Genomic DNA, 24430 nt, shown 5'->3' with positions numbered 1-24430 from the left:
TGTCTTGATCTCATATACTCATTTGATAAAAAAAAAATGCTGCAAAATAAGTAACATTTTAAAAGAAATACAAATAAAAATTAAATTAATGACATGTTGCATAATTTAATAAATTATTCCCAACATATTCAATAAAAGTTCACAAATTTTTTCAAAATGATATCATATATTTCCACAATATATAAACATATTCACAACTAAATTTACAATATTTTATATATTCCCAACAATTTTAATAGATACTGTAATATACAAATTCACAATATATAAACATATTCCCTATAGAATAAACTAATTCACAAATCACATATACATATGCACAATAATAACTAATTCACAAATACCAAAACATAGTCACAAAAAAATAACCATAACATATGCTTCAAATTCCCATACACAATTGTAAAACATATTCATTTTAATCTATAAATATACACAAATATTTATATTTTCATTTTAAGAACAAGCATACACACAACACAAATTTTCATTTTAATTCATCATATTACATAATCCATATCACAAAGATTTTCTTCTAATTCATTAACATAAACAATTCAATTCCTTCTAATTCATCAATAATATTCAATTCAAAACATATTCACAATATATACAATCAAAATTCACTACTCAATTCACAATATTATACCCATATCTAATCCTTCAAAATCCACAATCAACTCACATTATACACGTCAAAATATTCATCATTATCCACAACAAAAGCACAACAAAATATATAAACATATTAATAAAGTTTAGAAATATACCTATCACTCACAATATCCTCTTACAAATCACAAGTTTTGAACAAGTCACAACAACCAATCCTTCAAAAAAATCACAACTCTAGTTAGTTAAAGACATATATATAAAAAGACACAAAATAAATATCATAAAATTGCAAAACATTTAAAGGAAAAAAGAGTTTTTCCTTACCAAAATCAATGGAGAGAGCAAAAATATTAATCATCTCTCACTCTACTCTCTCTCTCTCTAACCCTCTCTCACTCTAACACACACACTCTCTCTAACCCACAACCCTCTCTCACCCTCACTCTCTCTTTCACGCACAGGAGAAGCAGAAGAAATGATTCTGCTTCCTCCCGTGCATTTATTCATTAAAACTACTCTGATTTGATATGATGTTCGAACGTTTAAAAAGTAACGTTCGAACGTTATTTTAAAAATGTGTGGGAAATTTCCCGCATTTTTTCACGTTCGAACGTATATGCATATACATTCGAACATTTAAAAAAGTAACGTTCGAATGTTAAATTTTAACGTTCGAACGTTAGTTAAAAATGTGTGGGAAAATTCCCGTATTTTTTCACGTTCGAACATATATGCATATACGTTCGAACGTTTAAAAAGTAACGTTCGAATGTTAAATTTTAATGTTCGAACGTTAGTTAAAAATGTGTGGGAAGATTCCCGCATTTTTTCACGTTCGAACGTATATGCATATACGTTCGAACGTTACTTTCAGTAACATATATAGCACTAGACTATATATATAATATATATTATATACTTAACTAGTATATAATATAGTGTATTATATTATATATATATATATATAGTATATAATATACTGCAATTAGCTTATCCAATTTTAATATTAAATCATTGCGTTTCAAATTTCAATCTCTTTAAATTTGTAATAATTGTTCACAAATGATGCATTGTTTTATTTAAAAATTACATAAAATTTAAATTATAGTCATATTTACCAAATACTATATCTAACGTTAGAACTACACCCACTAACGTTCGAACGTATGTGAAAGAAATATACTCTATTATTATAAATAATATATAATAATATATATATAGTATATTAACTATATATAATATTAACTATATACTATAATATATACTATATATATTAACTATATAATATATTATATATTATAGATTTTATGTAATGACTATATATATAATATATAATGAGTATATATATACTATATATATTATATAATATATATACTAGACTATAATGACTATAGTATATAGCACTAGACTATATATATAACATATATTATATACTTAACGTATTATCTATTATATATATATATAGTATATAATATACTGCAGTTAGTTTATCCAATTTTAATATTAAATCATTGCGCTTCAAATTTCAATCTCTTTAAATTTGTAATAATTGTTCACAAAGGATGCATTATTTTATTTAAAAATTACATAAAATTTAAATTATAGTCATATTTACCAAATACTCTATCTAACGTTAGAACTACACCCACTAACGTTCGAACGTATGTGAAAGAAATATACTCTATTATTATAAATAATATATAATAATATATATATAGTATATTAACTATATATAATATTAACTATATACTATAATATATACTATATATATTAACTATATAATATATTATATATTATAGATTATATGTAATGACTATATATATAATATATAATGAGTATATATATACTATATATATTATATAATATATACTAGACTATAATGAGTATAGTATATAGCACTAGACTATATATATAATATATATTATATACTTAACTAGTATATAATATAGTGTATTATATATTATATATATATATATATAGTATATAATATACTGCAGTTAGCTTATCTAATTTTAATATTAAATCATTGCGCTTCAAATTTCAATCTCTTTAAATTTGTAATAATTGTTCACAAATGATGCATTATTTTATTTAAAAATTACATAAAATTTAAATTATAGTCATATTTACCAAATACTCTATTTAACGTTAGAACTACACCCACTAACGTTCGAACGTATGTGAAAGAAATATACTCTATTATTATAAATAATATATAATAATATATATATAGTATATTAACTATATATAATATTAACTATATACTATAATATATACTATATATATTAACTATATAATATATTATATATTATAGATTATATGTAATGACTATATATATAATATATAATGAGTATATATATACTATATATATTATATAATATATACTAGACTATAATGAGTATAGTATATAGCACTAGACTATATATATAATATATATTATATACTTAACTAGTATTTAATATAGTGTATTATATATTATATATATAGTATATAATATACTACAGTTAGCTTATCTAATTTTAATATTAAATCATTGCGCTTCAAATTTCAATCTTTAAATTTGTAATTTCACAAATGATGCATTATTTTATTTAAAAATTACATAAAACTTAAATTATAGTCATATTTATCAAATACTCTATCTAATGTTCGAACTTCACCTACTAACGTTCGAACGTCACGGATTAACGTTCGAATGTTGGCGCTAAAAAATATTACGTTTGCACGTAAAAATCTTTAACGTTCGAATGTTCATGTAACGTTCGAACGTAAATTTGCTTACATTCGAACGTCATACGAATTCTCATCTAGATTTAGTGACGGTTTGCATAAACCGTCACAAAAACTGACAGTTTAGGGACTGTCACCAATTCTAAAGCGTCACTAAATCTCAATTTTGTTGTAGTGCGAGAGTCTTTTTATGTTATCATTTTATATGTGTGTGTGTGTAATTCTGAGAATATTGAGGTTACAAGATATATGTAATATGGTCAGTAGAATTCGAGACTAAAGATCACAATAAAAATGCATATAATTGGCAAGTGTCCGTTTGTGAGCAATTTATGGATCAGAATTCGATTCTCTCGTGTTGGATCATGGTCTGAGACTTTGAATATTAATAATGTAGCTTGATTGAAGCAACGGTAACAAGCAAATTCTCGTTATCTTGTACGTGATTGCCCGATTATGTACTCATGGGAATTTTGTTTCCGTTGCAAGGATATCTATTATTAATACAGAACGAAAAGATCAATTTAACAAAAATAAATTTATAAATTGATATAGCTTAATGATATACATTCTACTGTAGAATGACTTCTATGATAAAGTAAATCTAAAGTATATATATATGATCCATATCAATTTATAACTTTACTTTTTTGAGATATTTATGTAACTATAGCAATTCTCTTATCAATAATATCATTCCAAGAAAACATTTATGGCCAGGATGGATATATAGCTCACTCTACTCTAGATACCAGGACTTCATAAATATATAAGTTTACGACTTCTGCTATATATAGTTATTTTTGTATATTTCTTGTGCATTTTATTAATGTGGTTAGTTAAAATAGTTATTTTATATTTTTTTTTAAAAAAATAATACAACCAATCACATAATTAAAGTGTATAAAAAATACGTAAAATTAATTGTACATAAAATTTTTGTTTAAGATGTAACCATTTCTTTTTGAGCTCACAAGCCACGAGAATTAATTGCCACAGATTTTGTGCACACTTTTGTGTACATTTTTTCACCTTCATCGTAAATATTTTTTATTTGAAGGCAACACGTACGTAAAAGTAAACAATTAGATGAGAGGTACAAGAAATGTGAACAAGAGTACTTATACGAATGGCATTATTCGAATATGCTGAAAAAGAAACTAGTACTAATTACTAATTAGCAGTAGTACGTTCCCTAATTATGTATTAGCCAGTTGGATGCAAATTACTTTTGCCATGAATATTGCGCCCGGCCGGTTCTTTACAGGCGTTGTTTTCTTCCTTCGCTTCAGGGTAAATATGTAAGAGCCTTTCTTCTAATTATGAATAATGCTATACATCATATTATTATTTTATTTATATTTTATTATATATAATATAGTAAATTTATTATCATTTGATGATAAAAAAATATGTAATAAATAATTATTTAATAATAGTAAATGTACCACATCTTACTTAATATGATGCAAGTGTGATAGTAATATAGTGTATAAAATTTTTCTTTTAAAAAAGAATGCACTTACATAATGTATAATTATATCTAATATTACTCTTATTATTATTATAATTATTAGTTCTTTTGCATCAGAGTTCCAAATTCCAATGCAGCTTGGAACTCATGCTTTCTAACATATTACGTACAAATATTATATATAGAAAAATTCTTCTTGTCATACTCACACTTCACACACTATATTTATTTTAATTTTTTTTTTATTTTTTCTATAATAAATATGTAGTGTGTAGATGATAAATAGAATAACTCAATTAGTTTAATAAGAATAAAATGAAATAAAAAATTAAAAAATAAAAAATAATATTTTAATATATAAAATGTGTGGTATGGGATGATGTGTAGTATTCCTCTTATATATATACTTTGACAACGTCGTATAAGGGAGAAAGGCCTTTCGGAGAGAGTTTATCTTATAAAGCTCGTGGGCAGTGCAGCGACAGAGCCACCAGGAGAGACTGGCCGGAGGCCATGCACGCTCTCTTCCCCAAATGATGAACAGTCTTTAATGAAGAAGAAGAAAAGAAGTAACAGGAAATTATACGAAGAAGAAACGTAATTTTATGGATGCTAGAGTGACAAGTACTACGAAAGGAAACCTACATGAATACTGAATACGATACACTGATCAGATGAGACTTTCTGTCTTCAGAGTTGAGAACCGTTGGTTTTCCTGAAAACTTGAAAAGGTTGTCGGTTAAATTGACCAAGAATGTATACCATCATTTTCTCCATCAATATCGAACGGCCGGGAGCCGAAAGGATATATTTATGGGCCAAGGGATGAAACAAGTAGATCGATCCTCGTCCCTTATAAATAGCGCCAATCTATTTTCAATTAGGCATGAAAAGTTTTTCTAGGCTTAATTAATGGATATGATGGTGATCAGTGAAGGATCCTTCAAGATCCACTGGAAGGGCCAAAATGAGATAGGCTTTAGTATTTCTGTCTTTGGTGCTGACTTTCTGCTGCTCGGCCAGGTTTCAAAGCATGCCGGCTTTGTTCAGGAAATTATTATTAAAATAAATAAATAAATAAATAAATAAAAGAAAATAAATAAATAAATAAATAAATAAAAATAATAAAAAGAAAAAGAAAGCTAGTCAGTTCGGTCAGAACTTGGATACGAGTAGCTATCCTTAATTTTCCAGGGATAAGAAGCAAGCTTATCCCCGCCTGACTGGCAGGCTGTCAGCTGTTAGGTCTTTCCATCTTTCCTAAACTTCTCCTAGTCTTCAGGCCGAGCTGTAGGAGGCAGAAACTCTCTCACGTACAGCGCAAATGCCAAGCTCCAACGTCCCAGGCGAAGAAGTGATATAAAATTAAAGATAATTCTAATTATTATATAATATATTATAATAGAATATATTAATATCTCTGTATGGTAAGAACACCTCATAATTTTCATTGATTAATTAGATGGAAAATGATCCGCTTATTACTTCTTTATAATTATTTTATAAAATAAAAAATAATTTTAAAATGTTAAAATTTATTTTTAATAGAGTGTTATAATTATATTGATTGATTAAAAATAACTTAAATAAGTTATAAAATAGTTGTAAAGAAATTGTAATTATATGGTTACCCAAATTAGGTTCCATTATGCATGCGTACACCATGGGCTGTAATGGCCCCCCATTTTCCACTAAGGCCTCTCAAAAAAAGAAGAGGACTTGTGAGGATTAATAATCAGAGTTGAGGAGGCTATATATTAAGGACGTACAGTGCATCAAGATTAAGGATGGGCAATATGCATGAGGTAGCTAATTCAACCCCGAAGGAGAGCCCAGCTGCTGGATTTTATTTGAATACATGCCTGATGAGATAGAGGAAGTTCTGGCCAGGAGGAAGATGCTACCAGCCTACCACTGCTCTCAAAGCCATATATAATACATAAGGGTGTCTCCACTCTCCGGCCATGCAAGGAAGAATTAACAATTCTCAATACCCCAAGCAGAAAGTTGCTTAATTGGTAATTACTGCCCCAATCATCAATTGCAATGATAATAAAGTTGGCTTTTTAATTGGTTTGTCAAAGTTACCTCTAAAGCCGCATACTTTCTTAAGAGTCGTGCTACTCTATTGCCCAACGATTACCTCTCGGCATACCCCACATGTTAAAAAAAAAAATTATCATGTACTACGGACTCTTATAAATGAATTGAATACTGCAAAGCATGTTTCTACTTATATTAAAAAAAATCATCGTAGAAATAAGATAATATATATATATATATATGTGTGTGTGTGTGTGTGTGCATGTGTTGATAATCTGAAAAGATTCGAATAATAGTCCATTATCTCTAACATTGGATTATATGTATAGTTGTTCATGTTGAGCGGGATTAATTATTATTAGTAGCTTTCCGCGATCCTTAATTATTTTCTTGATAAACTAGACGTGGCTTGACAGATATAATATGGATTATTTATCGCTTGCTTAGTTACTCCTCAAATAAACAAGATAAATGATATGATAATTAATGTTTTTGTCGGTGTTGTGTGTATATATATATACTAGGTGGGAGCAACGTGCAAAGCACGTTTGCCTAGTTTGGTGAGATAAGATTTAAAAAAAAAAAATATGGTCTTTTACAAAAGCAATCAATCTGGATAAAACGAAATTACCCTTTTTTCTTCATCATGAAGTTTTCTCCTATCAGTTTCATTCTGAGCCTCTTGCTGCTGCAATTGCTTCTCATGCTGCTCAAGCCATTTTCCTGAGCCTCGAAATGCAATGTAACCTTCTCATGCTCTAAGAAAATCTTCTCAAAATGATCACGTGTATTTTGTTGCATCTTACTCATTTCTAACAACATTTATCAAATCATAAGATAAACTTGTGGGATTTTAGCATGAAATGTTAAAGCAAAGAGAAACAACTGAACAAATATATATATATATATATATATATAAATATACACACACACACACACATATATAGGAGAGCATGTAGCTTTCTATTGGTGCATGAACTAACTCTTCTTTTTTGCGATGGATATAAAAATAGAATTGTGCAAATTCTGGAGATCCAGAGCCAAAAAGAGACATGCGTTGTGTCAATTTATGTGCAAATTAACTCAAGGTTGGGAGAGAACATGAAAATGTCTCTGTGAGGTAAGAATTCTGCTTCTACAGCAGCTTCCTTGTCATTTTCAATCTCATAGAGATCTATGGGGTCTTGAGGAAGGTGAAGATGTCTGTTGTGAATAGCTGCAACATAGACCTGAGAAAAGAAGAAATACAAGCAGGATAGTCAGGAAACATTGATCAAGAATTAATGGATAATAAATGCAAGCACTAAGCTTGGTCTTAGTTGAAAGGCAGCGATATTATGCACAACAAAAGGTGCTCCTGTCTTTAGGAACAAACCAAGATATTGATACAAGAGGTTTAAACAATCATGCTAACCTGTATGATTTCAATGATGGGGCTATTTCCTTGAATCACTTGTATCCTGTAAATTGGCAGTCCTGAAGCAAAGACACTCGCAGCCAAGAACAAGGAGATGGAAGAGATCCCAAAGCCCCAGTCCCAACCTCTATTATCTTGAATCCACACAATTAACGTCAAGCTAATAGCACCACCAACACATACGGCCAGTAAAAGGCCATTGAAGAAGCTGGACATCTGCCTTGCTTCTTTTGGGTCTTTTTCATCACGCCCAGCTTTGACTGATGCACGCCCAACAGCAACCATATACAGACCAACAAAGAGGAGGGCAGCATTTGCACCATCAATTTTCTCACAGAGAGAAGCTGGATCAAAGATGTTGCAATGCTAACAATGCTAACAATGATGCGACAAAGCTACTAACAATGCTAGTCCCTGATAAACAAGCAAACTCTCTTAATCCATTTCCATAATCAGTACTGCGGTAAGTTCTATAATTACAGTTCATTGTTGTTTTGGTCAGTCTGAAATATACTTCAAGTTATAGAGCATGGGAAAGTCTAACAAATTCTTTCCCCTGCTGTAACCTTTCCCTTTAAAAAGCTCTCTTATAGCATTCCACAACTCAAAGAGAAGTGAGGAGTTTTGACAGAAGTATACGGCTTAGATATTTGACGCCAAGAAGATTGATATAGGATTTGTAATTAAGCATACCAAAAACTCGAGGCTTCCAACAAAGACAACAGTTTTGAATCTGCTAATATAAGTATCTGCAAGGAGAGCTGCCAAATTGGAGAGAATGTAAGCAGTGCCCATGTAGTTGGTTAGCTGATTAGCAGCCTCGACAAGTTCCATGTGCATCAGCCCTCCAGGGTATTTGTTAAGTTTGAGACAAGTTCCAGTTATGCCATCACCAAAAAGAGAACCAAAATCATCCTTTGTTGCCTCATTCTTCTTTTGCATCTTTTTTCTCCTATTCTTCTTCTGATCCCGCTCCGCAACCTCAAACTCAGCATCAACTCCAATAAGGATTTTGTTCCATTCTTGTCGGCTCAGAGAACTTCCCCTACCTGGAAATTAGAGATAACTCCAAGCAGTGTTTGAAACAAGTCTTGATACAAACATCTACAGAGTTACATTTAATATCAATTTTTCTTTTCTTCTAATCAACTTTCTGAACCCTGAACGGTTGCCCACTTCGCCTTCGAGTTGCAAGGCTAGTGCTCCGGATTTAACAGCATCGTTTGAGACCTTGGTAGGTGAACTTGTTGTTGGAAGCAGGGAGCTTTTGGAGGCATTGGGAGGAGATGCTAGTGAAATTTCCGGTAAACTTGATGTACTCGGCAAGGATCACCATGCCCCGAGCCACGAAGCTGTAGATTAGAGATTGCTGCCCCATCTGACAGAACAAAAAACCCTATATCAACCCTAGACGATCCACCAACCACCAAATCACCACAAGAATAATGATAGAAAGAGAAACAGAGACATAGAATCTTAAGTGCTATACCTATCGAAGCACTCTTTAATGGCCGAGAGCAACCTATCGTTGTCTTGTTCATTGGTGGCCAAGGCATTCTTCACAACAAGCTCACGGGTAAAACGGTCTAGCTTCCGCACGTTGATCGTCTCGGTCTTAGAGTCTTCTTTCCCCTACTCTGATGGAGTCTGCCTCAACAACGCTAAGTTCATCCATTAATGCTGGGAAACCTCTCGATAGTCGCCCATCGCAGCTCCTCCTCGTCCTCTAGCATCGATTCTGCATTCAAAGGTCTTCCAAAGGACTCTTCCGCTCCTCCAATCTCGAAGTACTTGCTCCCATTCATTGCCTTTGAAGCTTTGATTGCAAGCTCAGAGAGAGAGAGGTGCGGCAATGGTAGAGATGAAAAGGCTGGCAAAATTTCTAAAGAGGTTGTATATATGTATTCTACTGAGGATGCAATTTGGCGCAGAACATAAATCCAATGACCTCATCGGGAACTCTCATGCGGAAGACGAAGCGAGAGCGAGGAATCCAAACAGGCGCTTCGTGTTGCTCATAAATATTCTTTTACAGCAACCAATGAGATAAAGGAACTTGATGGCCCCGACTGATTTAACGGAAAATTAACGAAAACAATTAAAATTACTATCGTTCCATTAAAACAAGAAATTTCTGTTAAAACAATATTTTCCGTTTGATAGGCTCTTTTTATATATAAAGATATAATAGTAGTTAATATTATTATTATTTAGGCATGTCATGATGCATCATTCTTCACTAATGCGGTACTGTTTATCTATATAAAATGTAGACATCATCAAACAGATTTATTATAAAATTGATTTTATTATAAAATAGATTTAATCTATTTTGTAAAGTTAAAATCGGTTTATAGATAATTTATTTTTATAAAAATTATTTTTTATTATAATACTTTTCTAATTAAAATAATTCATAACAACACGCGGAGATCATAATCAAGTAAGGGAGGATATGTAGTGATCAATGACAACATTTTCTTGGGACTTGAGAGTATTAAATAATTAGTGCTGCAATTGATTGGGATTAGCATGCTGATCCTTTTTTTAGGGTTTTATATGTATGATACAGATAAAACTGATAAAGTCGGCCTACCTCATATAAGAAAGTGCTGAGCTATAAGAATAGTTGTTTTTTTTTATTTATTATTCCTTTGACGTTTGTTGGAAGGTTGTCTTTTATGCTTTCTTTAATAATTGGATATGTAATTATGTTTTTCCTCCACTATAAGTGAAGATTTATTAAGAAAATTGAAAAAATATCACTATTAAACATGTGGCTCGGACTCTTTAATTTAAAAAAAAAAAGTGTCGTATATTATTTTAAAAAAAATAAATATGAGAGTTATATAAAAAAATTAATTTTTTAATAGTGAACTTAACTATTTTAAGATTTTAAAATTTTAAATTGTTTATTATATTTTATGTGGAAATAATTTAAAAAATTTATATTGATGAAATGAGATGAATTACAATAAGTTGAGATTATCTATCTTCAAGAAAAATTCTATACACTTTACTATCATCTTACTTGTATCTCACTAATTAAATAAGATATATCACATTTACTACTATTAAATAATTATTTATAATATATTTTTTTATTATTAAATAGTAATAAATGTATTACATCAGAATATAAATTAGATAATAGCGTGTTGTATAATAATTAATTCCATACTCTTACAAGGTATATTGGGCCCTCCCTCGCGTAGGAGACAACTGCGTATACTCAGTTCAGTATATTAATGTAATGTCGGCAATTGGTTAAATATTAGACAATTTTTCATTGGACATTCATAAAAAATTCTACTCACCAGTTACATATGGCGTAGATGCTAAGTAGAATATAGATATATAATTCACAAACATCAAGGTTTTTATAATTAAGGAGGGCTAGGCATTAATGGACAAATACGTACAGACAAGAAAGCATACGACACGGAGAGTTATTTATTGTGCCGGTTGTTCGTTCTAATTTGTCTTCATTTTAACCAAATGTATATTTTATTCTTCTGATTACAAGAAAAGAGAGGCGATGACTGTGAGTTCACAGTTCCTAAGAACATTTATTTATTTTTGAATAAAGTGTGTAGGATCTCAGAATCATGAGAAACCAGCTTTTGTGAACTGGATGCATGCAGTATTATCAAGAGTAATTAAACCCACAGCAAACAGTATGTAACGACACATATGACGCTACCAATAACGACCCTGCAACCAATCGCACCTCTGTGCTGATCTCTCTCGCCCCCCTCCCTCCATCTGTTGCTGCATGAGATTTCTCATCCTCACAACATCTACCACGTTTAATTTCCATAAAGCCACTCTTTCCCAGCACCGGTCACTTTGCCGAAATCAGTATTAACACCATCAAAACCTGTCAAAAACTCCAAAACCTGATTCATATCAAAGCGTTTGTTAAGTATCATGGAAGCTGCTAATCACATCAACTCGACTCGCGTGCCGATCTACCCAGCCTACTCAACAGGAACATTGGGGCGCCACCTGGCTAGGCGGCTCGTGGAGATCGGTGCCACGGATGTGTTCTCCGTCCCTGGCGACTTCAACCTGACCCTTCTGGACCACCTGGTCGCTGAGCCGGAGCTGAACCTAATTGGCTGCTGCAACGAGCTCAACGCTGGTTATGCTGCCGACGGGTACGCGCGTGCCAAGGGCGTGGGCGTGTGCGTGGTCACCTTCACGGTTGGTGGGCTCAGTGTGATCAACGCTATTGCTGGCGCTTACAGTGAGAATTTGCCCGTGATTTGTATTGTTGGTGGGCCCAACACCAACGATTTTGGTACTAATCGGATTCTCCATCACACGATCGGGTTGCCCGATTTCTCTCAAGAGCTTAGGTGCTTTCAGACAGTCACTTGTGCTCAGGTAACTTGGGAAAGAAAGTCACTTTTATATACTATGATATTGGGTGGTGATGTGTAATGTTGCAGGCAGTGGTGAATAACTTGGATGAAGCGCACGAGCTGATTGACACAGCAATTTCGATTGCCTTAAAGGAAAGCAAGCCGGCTTATATTAGTATCAGTTGTAATTTGCCTAGTATTCCTCATTCGACTTTCGCTGGGGAGCCCGTGCCCTTCTTTCTAGCACCGATGTATGGATTCTCTCTCACTAATAGATTCTGGGTTTTCATTAGTTTTTCAGGACTGATCTTGAGTCGATATCGGGGTTTCATGACTTGGCCGACACACTGTAAATCTAGCTTGAACCTAGATGACTGTAGAGTAGAGAAAGAACCTTGCTTGCTATAGTTTCTAATAGACAACCATTCTAGCTGGCTGTTTTATATATCTGCCCCGTCGCTCTACGTTACTTTTGCAGTGGATCATTCCCATCTCACTGATCACGGCAAGTATGTGCGACCAGGTTTGGTAAAAATATCTCAATTCAATATTCTCATCTCAACTTAAAATTTTTATCTCATTATTATAAATTTTTTAAATTTTTATATAAAATATAATAAATAATTTAACATTTTCAAATTCCAATTCAATTTTTTCAAATCTCAAAATAATAATAATATTCAAAAATAATATTTTCAACTTTCATCTCAACTCAAAATTATCATCTTACTTACCAAACCTGTTAAACTTTCTTTCAGCCACATGTGGACTAGATATGTACTTTTGTTCAGCCACATGGGATTTGATAAACTCAATTCCAAACCATGTCATCTAATTGTTGCCCAATTTTGAAGGGATCAAGTTTGAAGAAAGGATTTTTAGTTCCTTACAATCATTGGATCAATTTTAGTTATATATTAATGAAGTGATCGCTCCTAATGGCCGCACTCTTCATGTAGGGTCAGTAACCAGTTAGCATTGGAAGCAGCCGTGGAAGCGACAGCTGAGTTTTTGAATAACGTTGTGAAGCCTGTAATTGTGGGTGGGCCCAAGTTAAGGGCAGCAAAGGCGCAAAAAGCCTTCGTAGAGCTTGCAGATGCTAGCGGGTATCCAATAGCTGTTATGCCCTCAGGCAAGGGACTAGTTCCAGAGCACCATCCCCACTTCATTGGGACATATTGGGGTGCTGTCAGCACCAGCTTTGTTGGGGAGATTGTGGAGTCTGCCGATGCCTATGTTTTTGTCGGGCCCATCTTTAATGATTACAGCTCTGTTGGCTACTCCCTTTTGATCAAGAAGGAGAAAGCAATAATGGTGCAGCCTAATGTTGTGACAATTGCCAATGGTCCCACTTTTGGCTATGTTTACATGGCTGATTTCTTGCGTGCATTGGCCAAAAAGCTCAAGGAAAACAGCACTGCTCTTGAGAATTACCGCCGGATCTTTGTGCCACCAGGCAACCCTCTAAAATCTAAGAAATATGAGCCTCTAAGGGTTAATATTCTTTTCAAGCACATTCAGGTACGACACAAGTATCACCAATTATAATTCATGTTTTTTTGTATTGGTTCTAATGGTTTGTTAAGGTTTATGATATCTTGGGTTGGTTATTTTGAGCACTAAACACAATCTTAGTAGTACTCGACAATCGAGTCTTGATGTCTTTCCCATTTCTTTGTCCATTTATATTGCTGTTTTTTTATCAGTTCACCTATTTATTAAACAGGAGATGCTTGATGGAGACACTGCAGTAATAGCTGAGAATGGAGACTCCGGGTTCAATTGCCAGAAGCTTCGCCTCCCTGAGAACTGTGGGTAAGCCAGGGGTTTTCGTTGAACACCTTACTCCTTCATAACCACCGCATATGAAATGTTTATCAAAAATCGGCTGGGTAACAATGTTTTATTTCAATTGCATTTAAGGTACGAATTTCAAATGCAGTATGGATCTATTGGCTGGTCAGTCGGTGCCACTCTTGGATATGCTCAGGCTGCCAAAAATAAGCGTGTGATTGCTTGTATTGGCGATGGGAGTTTCCAGGTTAGGGACAATTTTTACACATACCTTTTAACACATTTGTGCTGGTTGGAAGTAGGGATAGCAATGGAATGGGTGGGCCGGGTACCTATTCCTTTAAATCCTGTCCCTGCTGTTTCCATCAAGCAAACTTTTTATTGTACCTGCTTTGGGGATTTATGGGGATCATTGTCCTGGCGCTGTCGTCAAATCTTGTAATGGGATTTCTATGTTTTGGGATATAGAACTTGAAAATTAAAAGAGGTTTTCATTTTATTCAGGTTACAGCTCAAGACATTTCAACAATGATTCGATGTGGACAAAGGACCATTATATTCCTAATCAATAATGGAGGTTATACAGCTGAAGTAGAGATTCATGATGGCCCATACAATGTGATTAAGAACTGGGACTACACTGGCCTTGTTGACGCCATCCACAATGGCGAAGGCAAATGCTGGACTGCCAAGGTTAGCATCCATGAAATGAATTAGTTCTTACATCTTATTGAGTATTTTGTTCATCGATCCAGGAAACTCGGGAAAATCACACCATTCACAAATTATTCAAATCTTTAAGGTGCTGAGTAATGCATAAAGATTGTTTGTACAGATCTTAAATAACGCCGTAAATTTATAAAAAAAAGAAAAAATCATAAAAAAAAAATATTATTTATAGTTAACAAACTAATTGCACGTTGCTTAATTCGGTCCAAAAGTATATTCATGGATTCAACTGGCCGTAAACTGCAGGTAAAAACAGAGAGTGAACTGACAGAAGCGATTGCAACAATGACTGGAGCACAAAAAGATTCTTTATGTTTCATTGAAATATTCGTGCACAAGCATGACACCAGCAAAGAGCTGCTGGAGTGGGGATCCCGAGTTTCTGCAGCAAACTTCCGCCCTCCAAATCCTCAATAAATAAATAAAAAGGGTGTTTGGATGATTTCTTTCTCGATCTGAAGTTGGCATCCTAACATCTGGTTCACGCCGTGACATGTAGCAGCAATCTTGTATAATTACAAATAAGAGAAGAGAAGTTTGCTTGATTTGAAAGAGCCTTCCACCAATCCTGTTGCTAGATCCTGCTTTCTATTATGACATTAATAAAGACTTTATTTCTAATTCTAATGCTGCATACAAGCATTGAATCATTTGGAGCTATTAAATGATAATAATGCGCAAAGTACAAACCCACCCCCCTGGCCACCTTTCTCAACATTCACGTGCGCCCTTAAATACACTTGAATGTATACGTTGTATGTATGTACGTATGTATGTATGTATTATTCTTTGATTTCAAACCTCATCAGCTGGGACTAGGGGTGTGCATCCGGATCCGGATCCGGGTATCCGGCCATAACCGGATCCAAATCCGGGCGGTTATCCGCCCGGATTAAACCCGGACTCAATCCGGGCGGATAACCGGATTCAATCCGGATATCCGGATTTTTTTATTTTTTTGGTCTTTAATCCCGGATATCCGGGTTATGCCCAGATTCAATCCGGGTTTTGAAAGAAAAAAAATTCTAAAAAAATCTTTATAACTTTAAAAAAAAATTATAGCACTTTTTTTTTTTTTTAAATCTGATCTCATATTTAAATTGCTCAGCTTTGTTTAAAAAAATAATTAAAACACTTGAAAAGAATTTTCTAAAAAAATTAATTGAAGAACAAAATAAATAAAAATACAAACTAGATAATATTGTTCTTACATCATAATGCAAGACATAAATTTACAAAAAACAAAATAAATAATATTACATCACAACTAATTAAACTAATACATTAACAGATTAAAAAAAAAAAAGATCATCCTTCAAGACAAAAGAATGACCACAATCTTCCCCTCCTCTTGCTTGTTCTTCAGATGGAGGATCTACAGCATCATCCTAGTGACTTCTTTGCAGAAAGTATTCATCATCTTCTTCAGTCTATCTCATCTTAGAGAAAAATAAAACAGAATGAACAAACTGAAAATTAAGAACCATGTTTGTCTTGACAATAACTAAACTTTTAAATACCTTCCAATATTCTGACGCCATTGACATCTCCTTACCAATAATTAGACGGACAGGATAAAAATGTTATCAGAACAACCAAAAGGGCGACAGATAACAGAGAGAATCAACTAAACTTTTAAATACCTTCGAATATTCTTTCTACTTTCTGAGTCTGTAGGTTATAGAATCAATGCTAGTGGACAAGTCCACTTTTTTCTGTCACTTTCTTTGCAATTTGAAGAGGGGGACGCAGCCATTAGTGGAGTTAATTTAGTATTCATTTCAAGACTTTTGTCAAGCTAAAAACACATAGGATGCTGAGCTTTACTCATTGACTTATCTTCAGATTATATTTCGCAAAGAACATAAAAAAGTAACCCATTCACAATAATTTCAAGGAAAATGATGAAAAGAAAATATAATGAAATGGAAGCATCTCTCTATCCATATTCCAAACCAGACCTTAGTATTCGTTTATAGTTGAGGTTGATTGTGTGTTTTTGAATTGTGGCAGGGGTGTTTTACTGTGGGGTACATGGACTGGATGGGCAGCTAGACGGCTAGCTCAAGACTTTTCTAGGAAAACAACCACCAAGTTTGATTTCCACAAGGAAAACTTCTAATTTTTATTTTATTTTTATAGGTCATGGTGGATATATATATACACATGTACGTGGTCTAAAGTTTGATTGTATGTTGCAACTTATACATAATTAATTGTTTTGTACCATGAGAAATGTGATTATTTACGATGACACTTATCATTTTTATATTGAGTTATTATCATTTTACTCATCATTTTTATATCATAAAACAAATAAAAAAATGAAAAAAATTATCTATGATATATGATATAAAAATGATGAGTAAAATCGTTATTATGAAATGCCATTAATCCTTAATCCTTGGTTCCTTAGTGCACAAGATTGAGGTCTCATGGACTGATTGATCTTTAAAAATACAAAACAAGGAAAACAAAAGACGAAAAGTTTGGGATATTTCAGGATATGAAGTGTTGCAACTAACATCAGTTTTTTAAAAATGTTTTTAGGGGGGAATGTAGTGAAGAGAAAGGAAAATGATGAAAGTAATATTTTCCTTTACAAACCCAGAAAAATCCAACCAAACCGAGAGAAAGACAAAGACAGAGAGAGAGAGAGATTAGCAGAACGTCGGTTTCGAGATAGGGATAGATTTTAGCAATCGGCACGTAGCCCAGATCTAAACCAAAAAGAAGAGAAAAAAAAAGTATAATAAACACAATCACAGCATCTAGAGAGATTAATGGAGCAAAAACTCACATCCCTAACAAAGGCTCGTAGCCCCAACTACAGAAATCCTTTACTTTTTATAGATCTACACACAGAAACTCAAATATATAAATTCGAACTCAGATCTAGCTAAAGTGGGCAACCCAAAAAATCAAATACAAGCCCAGAAAAAAAAAAAAAAAAAAAAAAAAAAAAAAAAAAAACCAACCAAACCAAGAGAGAGACAAAGAGAGAGAGATTAACATACCGTAGGCTTCAAGAGAGTTGAGAGACGGCACGGCTAGGGTTGAGAGACGGCACGGCTGGGTTGAGGGTTGAGAGAAGACTCTGAAGTGAGGGAGGTTTTCCTTCGAAATTTGCAATCCGTTCGAGAGAGTTCGAGAGAGTTGAGAGGAAAAGAAATAAAAGATTAAAACGGTGTCGTTTTCGGCATATAATAAAACCAGCGGACGTAGAACCCGGTTATGGATTACCGGATTATAAAACCAGATCCGGATTTTATAAAACCGTCCGGGTGTAATCTAGGCGGATAACCGCCCGGATTCACCCGGATCCGGATTTTCGGACCGGACCGAAAAAAAATCCGGTCCGGATGCACACCCCTAGCTGGGACAAACGACAAGCTAAACAAAAAACCGTAAGCAAAAGACGGCCAAAAGTAGCACAAATAAACTTAATTATTTCCCACCGTCGAAATATTGAAATCACAATACTTTATGGTAGGGGTGAAAATCAATCACTTCGGTGTATTTTTTGGACAAAACAGAAATCCAATCGACATTCACTAAACATAGATAGAATTGGTCGAAACCAGCTGGTAAGATGAGAGAAAATTGGCGACGTCAGTTTCAACGTGGTCCCGATTGGTTTTCAGTGTCCCATTGATATTGCATTTGGTGCAAAACTTAGAAATGGAGAATCAAAAATGTGAATCGCGATGAGAGAGAGATGGCTTGCAGTACGAGTCGCAATCATGCGATGTGAGCTACAGAGAGAGAGAGAAGAAGAAGAGAATGTGAATGGATTAAACTTAAATTGAAACGACACCATTTGTTTCATTCTTTGTTTTTTATTTTCTACCAACATGGTTGTTTTATTTAAAATATATATTAAAAAATATAAGTTATATATTCGGTCAGTTCAAAGGTCTGATCCAATCTGAAACTGGGATCGAACCAGTCGACGATAGTTTTAACTTAATTCTACCATTGGCCGATCAATTCTACATCAATTTCAGCCAATTCCTTACTCCGACGGTAGGTTTGATACCGTCTTGACTGGCCCCGAACTCCCGATTGATTTTTCAAATTCTTGTACAGCTCTACTTTATGGTTAGGGGTGTAAAAATAAACTAGAAAACCAGCTTAGATTAAACCGAACTAAAATCGATTTTACGTTTCCAACACAGAACTAGGCCAGACTAGTTCACATATTATATATATTTTATTAATTTTTTATATTATCTATAATATAATTTTTAATATTATATATAATATATTTTATATTATATATAATATATAATTATATCTGAAATAATATATTATAATCTATAACATAACATTTTAATTTTGAATATGAATATTTATTTAATCATATGTTTTATATATTAAATATATTTTATTATTTAATAAATTCTCAACATATTTCTTTTAATAAATACGTTACTAATATTAATATATTTAATATATTAAAATCAAAAAATCAGACTAAATTGATAAAATTGAAAATATCAAAATTTTTTTTTATACTGAAAATATTAATTTATGAGATTAACCTACGAGTAATTAATTTTAAAAAAAATACAAATTTGATATTATCAACTGAGTCTTAAATTTTATTCAAAATAGTGTCAAACCGAACGTTTCCACTGTTACTTATGACATCTTCAAGTAAGTTTGCTAGCTGTTTCGTCTTTTTTCAAAGGTGCAACTTCCGCTTCGAACTGGGTGTCTATCTCAATTCCATATATTTGTGTTGCTACCACGTCGTACATATTTTATTATAAAATTATTTATTTTCAGCGTGTTGCTCTATGCACAATAGTTGCAACGCGAAAGAATTTTAGAAAAATAAGATCAGTATAGAGCCTTAGCCAAAAAGATATACCAAATATTTCTATCTTTTAAACACTTCAAATATTTTTTAAAAAATTAAAAAAAAAACTATAAACTTATTAAAAAAAAGTATTTTAAGTAAAAAAATATATTAAAAAATAAATTCGGTACAAATTTTTGGTAGGTATTTTATGTAAAAGTAGTATTTTTTAAATAATAAATTTATAATTAATATGATTTTGTAAAAATATTTTAATTTTAAAATAGAATATTTGATGTAAATTGACAAATTTATTTGTCCATCAAAACACTGTAAATTTGTGAAATTTGTTTTTACATAAAATATTTTTAGATGTAATATTTCTTCAAAACATATGAAGCGGCTACTCTGCCGCTTAAGTAGCTGTGTCGCTCGAGTAGCACCATTTCATTTGGCTGTTAGTTATTTTTTATTTTTCATATTCTTTTAATATATTTAAATATTTTTAAAAAAGAAAAAAAATATATCAATACATTTAAAATTTTTTTAATCACTAAATTAAAAAAGAAAAAAGAAAAAAAAAATTATCAAGCAGTCACTTTGAGAGACAAAGGTGCTTTTTCCAAAACAAATTAACCTGATTGCCAACTCGATCATAAGATATTCTCGATAAACGAAAAAAATCTATTTTATTGCATACACGCTAGTACTTCTATTTTTATTTTTTTGATAGTAAACTGCTTTCATTAATCAACTTGCAACAAGATTTGATACATCACTCAAAACAGAGTTCATAACTACCAAGGTTCCACTCTCAATCCACACCCTTTCGTTGGACTCCTTAATAGCTAACCTTGCTGCACTATGAGCAGCACCATTAGCAGACCTGTAAGCAAAAGATAGCTTCCAACCCGGATGAAGCCTCATCACATGCTGCAAATCATCTATATCTTGGCCACCTCAAGAACAATCCTCATTCCTTGAATTGACAGCCTCTATGATTGCCTTTGCATCTCCTCCGAAGACAACTTGGTTCATGTCCATGTCTATACACATATCTAAAGCCTTCTGCAATGCTGCTTTTTCAGCTTGGGCAGCTGAGAATACCTGGCCCCTTGATGTAGTTAGGCATGCTTTTAACTTTCCTTCACTATCTCTCACTACTACGCCTATTCCAACTCTATTCAAAGTCTTATCATATGCTGCATCAAAATTCACCTTTACAGCAGGCCACACAGGTGACTGCCACTGCTTACTTTCCACTGCAACTGACCTTCCCTCTTCCAGCCTGCTACTAACCTGGAGCTTTACCTCCCTTAGCACTGTAACTTCAGCCTGAGCCATTGCTGTAATGGTTTCAGGACTCATGAACTGGTCTTTGAAGATAAAAACATTTCTCCTGCTCCATAGAAGTTAACACAGTACTGCAGCCATCTGTAGATCCTCTCTGTCGAGTCTTGTTGACATTTCTTTCCAGAGCTACTGGAAATCACAGAAGGAGCTGTTCCACTTCTTGAGCTTGCTACTATCAACTCCCCACACATCTCGAGCTGCTGGACAGGTCCACAGGGTATGTATTACAGTTTCAACCTCTCTTGTACAGATAGGACAGAGGTTACACTCCACAATGCTCTTCCTAAACAACATATCTTTTGTTGGAAGTATGTTGGATAGGCTCCTCCATACAAACACTCTGATTTCCCTGGGGCTTCTAACTTCCATAGATCCTTCCACATCCCTGCATATTCCCCTCCTGAAAAAGACTCTCCCCTACTCCTTTTTGAAAGATTAGTATCCATGTAGTAAGCACTTTTGACTGTGAAAATTCCTTTGGAAGACCCTGCCCATATCCTTTTATCACTAGCCCCCCTCTTGCTAATGGGGATTGAACAAATCAAGTTTGCTTCCTCTTCACTGAAAATGGCCTTGACTAGATCCTCCTTCCATGACTTAGTAATTACGTTGATTAGAGCACTCACCTTACAGTTTGAATCTAAAGTATTGGTGGGTGTCTGTACTTGATATGTTACTAGTCGAGGCAGACACTTTTCCTTCCAAATCCATTTCCAACCCTCCATAATAATCCTTCTTTCACCAGGTTCCTACTAGACCAAATACTTCTCCATATATGCGATGGAGAACCCTTCAACTCAGCCTCCATCACATCACAATTCAGAAACTACTTCTCTTTGTAAACTCTTGAGACTAAGGTCAGTGGCTCTTTTATCATTCTCCATAGTTGCTTTGCTAAGAGGGTTCTGTTGAAACTATTAAAGTCCCTGAAACCTAACCCACCTTGGTTTTTAACTGTCCCCATGCTGCTCCATGATTTCCAATGGATACCCTTTCCTACCTCTTTTTGATTCCACCAGAATTTGGCTATGATAGCTTCACTTTCTTTTAGTAGCTTTCCAGGCATCTTGAACACACTCATGGCATAGGCTGGGATGGCTTGTAACACACTTTTAATAAGAATTTCATTCCCTGCAGAGGATAGAAACTTATGCTTCCAGCTGTTGACCCTCTTCCACACCTTTTCCTTAAGACTTTTGAATGTGTTGTATTTTGATCTGCCCACAATTGTTGGAAGCCTGAGATACCTATTATAATTGTTACACCTTGAGCCATTTACCTGTTGCAAGATAAAATTCTTTGTTTCCACCTTTGTATTAGAGCTAAAAAAACACACTTGTCTTCTCTTTATTCAGTGTTTGACCTGATGCTTCCTCATATACTGACAAAAGGCCCTTGATCTGGTACCATTCAACCAACTTAGCTCTGCAAAAAATAGCACAGTCATCGGCAAAAAGAAGGTGGTTTATTCTGATGCCATTCCTTGATACTGCAACCCCCTTGATGATGTCTCTCTATTCAGCACTACTCAAAAGAGAGCTGAGAGCTTCAGCACATAAAAGGAAAAGATAAGGTGACAAAGGGTCACCTTGTCTCAAACCTCTTGTAGGTGTGATTACCTCTCCTGGGATGCCATTCAAAATGGTGGAGTAAGTGACTGTTCTGACACAGTTCATCAGAAGATTAGTCCACTTTATGCCGAAACCCAACTTAATCAGGATGGCCTCTAAAAAATTCCACTCCACCCTATCATAGGCTTTTGACATGTCTAACTTAATTGCCATAGAACCCTCCCTTCCTTTCTTTTTGAATGCATGGTGTGTAACAGCTCGAATGCCACCATTATATTGTCTGTGATGAGCCTATTGGGTAGAAAGGCACTTTGGTTCCACGAAATAACCTTCTCTAAGACACCTATCATCCTATTTGCTAAGACTTTGGAGACTAGCTTGTAAGCAACATTACATAGTGATATACGTCTAAAGTCTTGGACTGAAATAGGCTGGTTTACCTTAGGAATAAGGACTAGATGGGTATGGTTCAAACTCCATGGCATTACCCCTGAATTTAGAAACTCCATTACTGCACTGGACACATCCTGCCCCACAATCTTCCAATGTTCTTGATAGAAACCTACACTATATCCATCGGGTCCAGGTGACTTGAAGGGAGACATTTGCTTTAGAGCCACATCTACTTCCTTTGCAGTGAAATTCCTTTCCAGATTAGATCTCATTTCATTAGATACCTTTTGTTCTATTCCTTGCATACACATATTGATGCATATAGAATCAGGCTAAGTGGACTGATAAACTGAGTTGAAGTAGGCCTTGAAACCTCCTGCTATAGCATCTCTCTCTACTAATTCATTCCCATTCATATCCTTCACTCTCCTGGTGGAATTTTTCTTTTTTCTTTGATTCACATAGGCATGATAGAATTTGGTGTTTCTATCTCCTTCTACCAGCCAGTGTCTTTTTGTCCTCTGTTTCCACTTTATGTCTTCTTGGTTTAATAGGTGATTAAGGTCCACTTGAAGCTTTTTTTGTTCTCTTGAGTTCTCAGACCCTGCATTCCTTTGTAAAGTATCTAGTTGGTGAGTCTTTTCTTTTATTGCCTCTAGCCTTTCTCTATTCAAATTCCTACTCCACTGACTGAGTTTCCTTTGGGTGGTTTCTAACTTCCACATCAACCCTTCCATCCTGCTCCTCTTTCCCATATGTTTTCTCCATGCTTTTGCTACAACCTCACTGTAACCCTCCTCATTGTTCCAGCTGGCCTCATACTTGAAAAAATGATGCCATCTTCGAAATGAGCACCTCTCAATACTGTAATCTAACAATATTGGGCTGTGATCAGAACAGATGTCTGGGAGAGTCTCAACTGTATGCACCAGGTATAGAGATTTCCAATCAACATTAGCTATTGCTCTATCCAATCTCTCTTTAGTGACAGATTCATCTTCATGGCAATTGCTCCAGGTGAATTTGTTTCCAGCCCACCCGAAATCACACAAGCTGCCTTCCTCTATCACCTCCCTGAATTTTCTCATCAAATACTCACTCCTAGGATTTCCTCCTTCCTTTTCATCACTGTAAAGAACT

The 24430-nt window shown here is 33.9% G+C and overlaps 3 protein-coding genes across 3 annotated transcripts; 1 reads left to right on the top strand and 2 right to left on the bottom strand.

Moving 5' to 3' along the window:
* Positions 1-7929: 7929 nt before the first annotated feature.
* LOC122278557 (protein NRT1/ PTR FAMILY 6.3-like) lies at positions 7930-10084 on the bottom strand. Its single transcript, XM_043088735.1, has 5 exons — positions 9969-10084; positions 9510-9631; positions 8973-9328; positions 8277-8645; positions 7930-8091 (listed from the first exon to the last, which is right to left on the bottom strand). Exons 1-5 carry the CDS (start codon positions 10082-10084, stop codon positions 7930-7932), a joined length of 1125 nt encoding a protein of 374 aa, XP_042944669.1.
* Positions 10085-11830: 1746 nt separating this feature from the next.
* On the top strand, positions 11831-15796 carry LOC122278331 (pyruvate decarboxylase 1-like). Its single transcript, XM_043088519.1, has 7 exons — positions 11831-12668; positions 12734-12897; positions 13606-14167; positions 14373-14461; positions 14570-14687; positions 14945-15133; positions 15416-15796. The coding sequence occupies exons 1-7, from the start codon at positions 12210-12212 to the stop codon at positions 15584-15586; spliced, it is 1752 nt and encodes a 583-aa protein (XP_042944453.1). The 5' UTR covers positions 11831-12209; the 3' UTR covers positions 15587-15796.
* Positions 15797-22152: 6356 nt separating this feature from the next.
* LOC122278556 lies at positions 22153-23562 on the bottom strand. The gene is made up of 4 exons (XM_043088734.1): positions 23338-23562; positions 22946-23188; positions 22663-22840; positions 22153-22457 (listed from the first exon to the last, which is right to left on the bottom strand). The coding sequence occupies exons 1-4, from the start codon at positions 23560-23562 to the stop codon at positions 22153-22155; spliced, it is 951 nt and encodes a 316-aa protein (XP_042944668.1).
* Positions 23563-24430: the final 868 nt, after the last annotated feature.

This window comes from Carya illinoinensis, chromosome 10, assembly GCF_018687715.1.
Source record: "Carya illinoinensis cultivar Pawnee chromosome 10, C.illinoinensisPawnee_v1, whole genome shotgun sequence".
NCBI classification, from domain to species: domain Eukaryota; kingdom Viridiplantae; phylum Streptophyta; class Magnoliopsida; order Fagales; family Juglandaceae; genus Carya; species Carya illinoinensis.
Note: the sequence above shows the minus strand (reverse complement) of the source record. Positions and strands in the feature narration are given on the sequence as shown.

Bases quoted from the DNA above. Each gene is read 5' to 3' on its own strand.
- LOC122278331 (XM_043088519.1), top strand. From the start codon at position 12,210: ATGGAAGCTGCTAATCACATCAACTCGACTCGCGTGCCGATCTACCCA. The intron at 14,462-14,569 runs GTAAGCCAGGGG...ATTGCATTTAAG, and splicing joins CGCCTCCCTGAGAACTGTGG to GTACGAATTTCAAATGCAGT. The intron at 15,134-15,415 runs GTTAGCATCCAT...CGTAAACTGCAG, and splicing joins GCAAATGCTGGACTGCCAAG to GTAAAAACAGAGAGTGAACT.
- LOC122278556 (XM_043088734.1), bottom strand. From the start codon at position 23,562: ATGAGATCTAATCTGGAAAGGAATTTCACTGCAAAGGAAGTAGATGTG. The intron at 22,841-22,945 runs GTAATCACACCT...AGTGCTGAATAG, and splicing joins TGAATGGCATCCCAGGAGAG to AGAGACATCATCAAGGGGGT. The intron at 22,458-22,662 runs GTGTGTTTTTTT...TATCCTCTGCAG, and splicing joins ACTGAATAAAGAGAAGACAA to GGAATGAAATTCTTATTAAA.
- LOC122278557 (XM_043088735.1), bottom strand. From the start codon at position 10,084: ATGAATGGGAGCAAGTACTTCGAGATTGGAGGAGCGGAAGAGTCCTTT. The intron at 9,329-9,509 runs GTCTCAAACGAT...TCTAATTTCCAG, and splicing joins CAACAAGTTCACCTACCAAG to GTAGGGGAAGTTCTCTGAGC. The intron at 8,646-8,972 runs GTATGCTTAATT...TAGCATTGTTAG, and splicing joins TTGGAAGCCTCGAGTTTTTG to CATTGCAACATCTTTGATCC.